Raw genomic sequence first — 9,021 nt, forward strand, 5'->3', positions numbered from 1 at the left:
ATTAATACAAGTACTACTGTAGAAACTTTGCTTTATACAGAGACATTATTATGACGTGAGGCGAGAAAACGGCGGGTTACTGACGGCCCGCTCCCTGTGCTGTCTGCGATGCACGGACTGTTAGAGGTGAGGTGTAGGAGATCCTCAGTCGCCATATGGCATTCGCTGTAGTCACAAGTCGTGTTACAAAAGTCTTGATTCTTCAAATGTACAAAGTTGGTATATAAATTTTAGTGATTATTGTGTATTTAGATAATGCCTACCAACAAATTCTCATTGCGTAAACGTGTGTATATGTACAATACGTACATAAAAGGCAGAAGGTCGTGTACAAAGACAAGACGTAAATTTCTAATAAAGTTTCCAAACATACCTAACATCCTGTGATTTTTTTTATTATCCAATTTAATAAACCCTATTTCAACCTGAGGTATATTAGGGTTATAGTTGGCATCAAAATACATATTTTATAACCAATAAACAATAGTAAAGTGATAATATAAAATAGTGGTCACAGTTACAATTGACATGAATTATGTACAAGCATGCACATTAGTGAAAGAATGGCTCCTGTTAAAGATTAATGAGATGTTTGAGGAATAATCAATATAAAAGGTATACAAGAATGTCTACCCGCTTCAGAGTAAATCACAATCTTAAAAAGATAATCAATAGTAAATTAATAAAACAAAGTTTCACTTTCACTTTAATATTTAATTCATGAACAATGAAACAGTTAAGAGTAATAAAGAGATATTACAAGCAAAGATTTACGGTTACAAGTTACATACGTGATTCAGGAACAATTACAATAATTAAAATATACGAGTAACACAAGTAATGACTTACAACTAACGAAGTCCACACCTATAGAGTAACGGTCAGCGCGTCTGGCCGCGAAACCAGGTGGTCCGGGTTCAAATCGCGGTCGGGGCAAGTTACCTGGTTGAGGTTTTTTCCGGGGTTTTCTCTCAACCCAATACGAGCAAATGCTGGGTAACTTTCGGTGCTGGACCCCGGACTCATTTCACCGGCATTATCACCTTCATTTCATTCAGACGCTAAATAACCTAGATGTTGATACAGCGTCGTAAAATAACCCAATTAAAAAAAAACTAACGAATACCGAAATTCTTGGCAATACAAAAGATTTAAAAATAAATGTAAACATTACAGTAAAGGAATGGTAGAAAAATGACTTAAGATTACAAATTAAGCACATGATTTTTATTTATGAGGAACACTAAAAGGTACGGTTTATAGGAGAAATCCTCATTCTATAGATGAACTAATAGATTATATACGAGAAGAAATCGAGGCTGTTAATAATGTAGAACTTCAGTGCGTTGTTCATTCGTTTATCAGAAGATGTCAGTTGTGTGTGGCGGCAAATGGGGGTAATTTTCAGCAACGACTGTGAGCATGGTAAGTCCAAATTATTGAAAATTTTGTTGTTAGTACTGTTATGTATTGTAGAAGTGCCGGATAAATGTTTACGCGCTCGCCGGAAACCACGCTAGCAGTGGACCACGAATCCCCCGCCATTTTCTCGCCTACGGTAATGTTTCTGTACAGTACAAATAAGTTTTGCAGGAGGAATTTTACTTAAAACAAATAAGTACTATGAAAGGAGCTTTAATTAATATAAAAAATATTGTTAGAACACTCGATGTAATGTAAATTATTTACATTTCGTGCTTTCAGATTCTGGGAGCTGATGACTGCCCCAGAAATGTCGGAGTGGGCGTGGCTGAACATCTTCAAGATTGTGGACCACTTTGAGACAGGAGATGAGATACTGGAGATGTCTGCATGCAGCATAGTTCTGGTTATGCTAGCTGTAGCGCTTTGTGTTCTTTTCAGATGTGAACTCTAACGGTTAGCAGAATGTAGTCCATTACGTTTTCGTCCATTCGTAATTTGGTCCTAATTTTACGTTTGGCCAGTTATATGTTTGTCCTGCATTAAATGTTGTCCACAAATGTTTCGTCCATGTCATTTCAGTATTATGTGAAATTTCGTCCTATATATATATATATATTTGTCCTTACATGATTTAGTCCAAATTTATTTACTTGAAATTTTCGTAGCTGTGTTTATTACAAAAAAATAATCACTGAAATAAAACATGAGATTTATTTTCAGTTATTTCAAAGAACTAAGAATCCACACCCGTGGAGTAACGGTTAGAGCATCTAGCCGCGAAACCAGGTGGCCCGGGTTCGATTCTCGATCGGGGCAAGTTACCTGGTTGATGTTTTTCCGGGGTTTTCCCTCAACCTAATATGAGCAAATGCTGGGTAACTTTCGGTATTGGACCCCGGACTCATTTCACCGGCATTATCACCTTCATATCATTCAGACGCTAAATAACCTGAGATGTTGATAAAGCGTCGTAAAATAATCTAATAAAATAACATAAAAAAGAATAAGATCATGCATTCTTTGCAGCTATTTCTTAGAAAGTATAATTTCCTTCTTTAATTTTCATCTTCGAAGTTCTGCGGGTTGCTGTGTAATTTCATTACAGGTTGACCGATTCTCACATCGCCAATATATCCTGGTTCGATCCATATCATAAGAGTGGTGTTAATAACAGTAGCCATCTATTTTGAGCAGTGGTTTGTTCCTTTTTGAAGTTATTACTTTGGGATCCATACCTGATAATTTTAAGTAAAACTAATCCATGCATTTCCCTAACAACACCTGTCCATTTTTTAGTTCTCCATTATTTTATATTATATTGTTGGCGTCTGTTTAAAATGTGCTTCTAGTATCTGAATATCAAAAATCAATCACGATTGGATAATATGTAGGTATATTGGACTAAATTTTTGTGGACTAAAAAATTTCTGGACGAAATTTACTCTTGGACAAAAAAGCTATGGACTTATTCCACTGGACTTAAATGTGTTGGTCATAGAAATTTGGACGAAAATGTTTGGACAAACATTCCTGAAAGCACTCTTAACACTCGGTACATTGCAAGAGAGTCCGGTACATCTGTGTCAATTTATCTTCGTATCTGCAATCAGTAAAAATTTGTGAGTCCATTAATTTCCGTCCCCGCAGCTGTAGTGATTACCATGTTCTCAATGAGATCCGAACATCGCAGCATCCTTCCAAAGAGAATTAAAACCGAGTATCACTTATGGTATATCTGAGACAGGTAAGAGAACCGTGTAAGTGAATGAGATAGTATTGAATTAAAATAATCTTTTCTGCGAACTTCTGTGCTGTGAGGACACATCATTGAAACGTAAGGCTGTTAACAAATATGGAGTGTTCAAATTGATTTGAATACGTTTACCCAGGGCGCAAATTAAGATTTCTGATGAAAGGGGGGATAGAATCCTAGATAGAAAATACCACACATAAAATTACTCTTATCCTCATTCGAGACGGCTCAATGCTTGGTCGCACAGAGTTTGTCTTGCATCTTGATTATAATAATAATTATTATTATATCCATGAGCATGTTTGAGATAAGATGTGTAATTCCTAAGTTATCTATTGCTGTCAGCTTGCCGGTGATAATACATCAATATTATAAAGTTTACTCCTATTAAAACAATTACATTTTGTGAGGGGGGATAGAAGTTATCCTTGCTAGGAATGTTGATATAAATTTATGAGAGGGGGATAACTTTCCAACAGGGGGAAATCCCCCATCCCCCCCCATTAATTCACACCCTGCGCTTACCGTATCGAAACTTCGATGAAAACGGAGATTCAAAACGATTTGAGTCGATACACCTAAAAAGTGGGATCGGATCGTATTCAATACGGATTCTGTTCCATGAAAACGGGTATTGTATTCAAAACGATTTCAATACGTTAAGCACGTAAACGATCGTCATTTGTTTGATGTGTGATAAAATGGGCAGGGCATGGTTACGCCCCACGGTCAGGTAAGATGCAGCAGATAAAAAGGGTCCCTGTTTTGTGGGCATAGTTGCGCCCCGATCCCATCAGGTAGAGAAAAGGGGCATGGCATAGTTGCGCCCCGATGAAACAGGTATAGAAAAAGACATTACGGAAACTCAAGACTCATAATCAACCAATCTTATTGATTTCTTACCCGATTTAATATTCATTATCGTTACCGTTAAAATGAACGCCATGAAGTTGGCAGTACTTTATTAGCTGACATAAATATTCAAATGAGTGAGTCGTTGGAATATGGGGCCTTAGCAATCTTGACCTTTTATTAGTGATTTTCACACAGTCTGTGGCGTATAGTGAGGTTAATTTAAAATGAATGTTAAGTTTAGTGAAAAGGGTAAAGTGTTAATAATTCACTATGATTCTAAGTTTCTATTTGCGAAACCGTGTACCGTAGGATTAAGATATCGGTGTACAAACAAAAAATGCAGTTCATTTATTGTGTATGATCGATAAAAAAGTGTTATTTTAAATAGTGAAATTGATCATATGCTACGTGATTTCAGTGCAGCTACCACTATATTAATTTTTAGTAATCTATTTTATGACAATCACTTTCGTGTGTACTATGCTCATCGGGGCGCAACTATGCCATGTTCATTCTGTTACCTGATTTCTTCGGGGCGCAACTATGCCATGCCTTGGCCTCCCAATTGACCGCGGGGCGCAACTATGCATACCGGATAAAATAATAAAAAATGCCGGTACTTAAGAAAATAAAAATGTGGACTTCAAAATATATTCATTGCATCTCGTATGGGTTAAATCTCCTCTTGTATTATCAAGTTTACATCAGCTGTCGTGTTCACCCCAATTTATGGCATGGAAAATAGTTAATTTCTGAGGAAATAGTGTGAAGTACGCCACTCGATAAGATCTGCCATAAAAAATATTCTCCACCCCCCCCCCCCACGCTAAGACTGAAATGACGTCCTTGTTTTTGAGGCTACTAATATTGATTTTTCCACAGGAAATACTTACAGAGTTCAAATGATGAGTAAATATATTTAGAAATAAACTGAATTTGCCATCCAGGTTCAAAAAATGATATTATGTCGGTTTCTTGGTGAAAGTGACCAAGTCCTAAATGCAAAATTGTTGAGAAAAGGCATTTAAAGGTTTAATGACCCATCCAAAGATAACTGTACTTCTTTAGATTAGTAATAAGTTATTTTGAAGATAAATGTGCTATATTATTAGTTTTTAATATTAAATTATGTCTTAAATATTCATAATGCTTGGAAGCCTTGGAATGTGACTTGGTCACTTTTACCTAGAAACGACATCTCACACTATGATTCACTTGAAAGTAAGAAGCAGAAGGATTTAAGTTTATTCTCAATTTCTCGAACTTATAACTATTTTCAAATTAAATGAGTGTAAAAGTTTTGTAGGTTTCTAAAATAAAATTAATAAGAACCATAATCAGTTATTGTATGGCATAAAAATATCAAATAAACTACACAGTATCATTTCTCTGCTGTGTTATCGTATGGACTCTACACATATTTAACTTGCCTGCCACTGGAGCGCTACCGTCGCATTAGCTGTAGAGTGTTGGCAAAAAAAAAAAAAGTGTCGGAGTTGGTAATATCACAGTCTACTATATAGAGTCGCGAAGCTCAATATGTAGTAAAAATGCAAACATGGGTAGTTGCTCACCACTAGGATCGCTACTACCGCCTCATATCGCAGATCTCTCTCCTAGCAGACGACAACATATGTTACACTTTCGTTGTCGTGTTCTTTTGGGAAAAATTAACACCTTCCTTCCATTATTGCAATATTAAATGCATAAAGTTAATTTATTATTTTAATGAAGTATATTAAATTCCACCATAAACTCGAAGATACCTCCAAGAAATAAGTTAATATAATTTTTGTTTGTGCAAAACGAACTGAAATTTACTATAATAGCTTCACTCATTCAAGATTATAGCGATAATTAACTATGAAACCAATAAATATTAATTTGCATTTCCCTTTACAACAATAATAATGGAAATATGAATTAATGGAGTAACTTACGTGTACCGGTACTTGCAGTGTAGGCTTACGTAGTTAACAAAGTGGGATGAGGTTAAACAATAATAATCACACCAGAATTGGAAATAAAACGTGATCAATAAATTTTATTGTAACAGACTTTTTCTACGTTTCTAGTAAAGCAACAAATAAAAATAACAACAAAATTAACAGCTATAATTAAAAACATGTGCTTTGAAAAAAAAAGTAGGCCTAAGCAATAATAATCCCACCAGAATTGAAAATAAAACGTGATCAATAAATTTCATTAAAACAAACTTAATTTTTCTACGTCTTTAGTAAAATAACACATAAAAATAATAACAAAATTAATAGCTACAATTAAAAATATATCCTCTGAAAAAAAAGTAGACCTAACCTTTATTTCTCTGGAAATTTAGCAGCCTAAGTGACAGAACTTTAACCGGTACCTAATGTCCTTTCGGTTAGACTGAAACATTTCATTGTGAAATTTAAGGATATAATGTATTCTTACAGTCACAAAGAACTTCAAAATTAAGAGTTTTGTTTCTGCACAGCATTCTTGTGGAAACCCAGGAACCTTTCTGAATCTTTCGGAAATCGGAAAAAGGATAACTCTGGCCTCTTTCTCTTACTGTTGCTACTATTTATAGCACTACAAACGTCTCCTCCTTGTCCCATATTATTATTCCAATTATTATATTTTAGCCATTAACATTTTCATTACAACCAATAACGAACATTTCACAAGCATCAATGTGAAATACGCAACGAGCTAGCACTCGATCGAAATACGACACAGTCCAAAGTCGACCATGGACAGTCTATTGTTTCTAGTTGCTAACCGCTTGGAGCGCTTTATCACGAGATTTGCAAAAAAACACCTCAAGCTTCGCAACTGTATATAGTAGACTGTGGTAATACCACAGTCAGTTCTAGCAACGAGATAGAGAAGAATCTTTCTCTTTCTAACTCGTTGAGTTCTAGTATATATACAGTCACGAGCTCAATACGTAGGGAACATGCATCCATAGATAGTTGTTAACCACTAGGATCGGTACTATCGTCTCATCACAGACAATGCGAAATAGTACGGACACAGTCTATTGTTCGTAGTACTCTCATCACCTCAAGCTTCGTGACTGTTTATACTAGACTGTGGTGTACACTTGGCTGCAAAAGAAATGCCGATACGAAATGATGTCGTTTTCCGATGACTTTGGCAAACATGGCGAGGTGGAAAGCTATTTTCCTGAAATTAGTTTTTTTGAAAAATGTAAATACGACTTTTATAACATATTCACGTTTTTATTTAATATGACTTGATTTTAAATTATTCATATAGTTTTATTTTACAACATTATTGAGAATACTACACGAAAATAGTGAAACTGCAGTTTATATGGTAGGCCTATTCCACAGCTTTCCTTATCCATGGATGCTGTCATTGTTACAATCGATATATACGGCCAGTTACAGAGCCAGTTACGTTTCATATTGTATTGTTTCCTAAGCGAAGTCCTAGTAACACGATAATATTTCAAATCGATAGCGACTTCGACTCGGCATTTCTTTTGCATCCCAGTGTACTACTACGCTGTCCATGAATTATACAATTCAATAAGAAAATGATAATATTGGATTGGTGCATAAGTTCGTAGCGTTTTTCTGTCCTACTTTCATTATCTGCTGTCCATGTTTCCATAGCAACCAAGTATTTATTTACGCTTCGAACTTATGCACCATTCCAATAGATTCTGTATAAAGGTGCTCACATGGATGAATATATAAAATAGGGTATGAAACTTACTGAGTTTCCCGTAACACATGCTAGAGGCGCTAATGTAGAAACTGATCTTTCTGCCATCTGTTGGACGGTGGAGAACTTATTACATCTAGCAGCGCACCAAGTAGCGAAAACAAAAACTAATTATTCCTTGCATTTAGCAGCGCACCTGGTGACGAAAATGTTGAACTATGCAGAAAATATTCCTTCCCTCCCACCCTCCTCGATATTCTCTACTAACTCAATTTGAAATAAAACACATTTTTATTTCTCACACCATCTTACCGAAGCCAACAGGAAGATAAAAGAGGCGATCTATTTTACACTACCCAATTAAAATATAACCAAACAGAGACAGAAATTAAAGTAAAAGATTAGATAATTGGGATTATATTCTTTGGATATTTAGTGTACAGCGCAATGGAAAAGTCTGCAAAAGCTACTTGATAGTTCAATTTATTATATTACCATTACTTTACAATACATTCCACAACACTATTTTTACAACGTTCATAAAAATCACTGTTTAACATACACTGCTTATACACACACTTAGTATCACTTTATGTGCACTCATTAGCAAGTTTCCGGCTGCCATCTTGTCTCCTCGAGCATCGTCTGTTCGTCTTGAACGAAGGGATAAATAGAGAACTCTGGATAATCTACCCAACACGTTGGGCGCTGATCATCTTATTTGAACCCCCTTCCGTCAGATGGTGCTGACCGCATTTTCGTATCCTATTGTATATTCATCCATGGTGTTCATTTATCGTCCCCCGTTTGATTTTTCTTTCCATTCACAGGTCATTAAAGTTGAAGTCTTGAAAATTATGTGGTTATGGCCCTTCAACATTTAACTGCATTGTACAAAATTCGAAATTTATAAATACGGAAATAAATGGAATATAAAACATGAATGAATTTGTGCATTTTTTAAGATTTCAATGAAGCAGTCTAAATTTCGTCCCCTATGCTTTTCAACACATTCAGTGGAAATTATTTTAATAATACAGTGAAATTAAAAGAAATAGAACAAAAGCATCTTTATTAATAACTAATGATCATTGAAAATATGTAAAACAGAATTCTGAAAATTATTTTAAAGACATTTCGCAAAAAAAAATACCTCTTTCATATGATATTTTTAAACACTTTGAAAAAAAATACACAGTTTAAACCGAGATTAAATAATTCAACCTTCTTAAAATTCCACGGAAGCTGGAACAAATAAAAGGAAAAGATAAACTCACAGTGCTGATCCATAATATGCTGACAGCCAACGT

The 9,021-nt window shown here is 35.2% G+C and overlaps 1 protein-coding gene across 1 annotated transcript in view; it reads left to right on the top strand.

Moving 5' to 3' along the window:
• LOC138695093 (uncharacterized) overlaps window positions 1-3,437 on the top strand; it is a 72,408-nt gene extending 68,971 nt beyond the window's left edge. Inside the window, exon 5 of the mRNA XM_069819484.1 lies at window positions 1,705-3,437. Within this exon, the coding sequence (XP_069675585.1) occupies window positions 1,705-1,876 (172 nt within the window). The 3' untranslated portion in view covers window positions 1,877-3,437. The remainder of the gene's footprint in view (window positions 1-1,704) is intronic.
• The last annotated feature ends 5,584 nt before the right edge of the window (window positions 3,438-9,021 follow it).

Source organism: Periplaneta americana, chromosome 1 (genome assembly GCF_040183065.1).
Source record: "Periplaneta americana isolate PAMFEO1 chromosome 1, P.americana_PAMFEO1_priV1, whole genome shotgun sequence".
In the NCBI taxonomy this organism is placed as follows: domain Eukaryota; kingdom Metazoa; phylum Arthropoda; class Insecta; order Blattodea; family Blattidae; genus Periplaneta; species Periplaneta americana.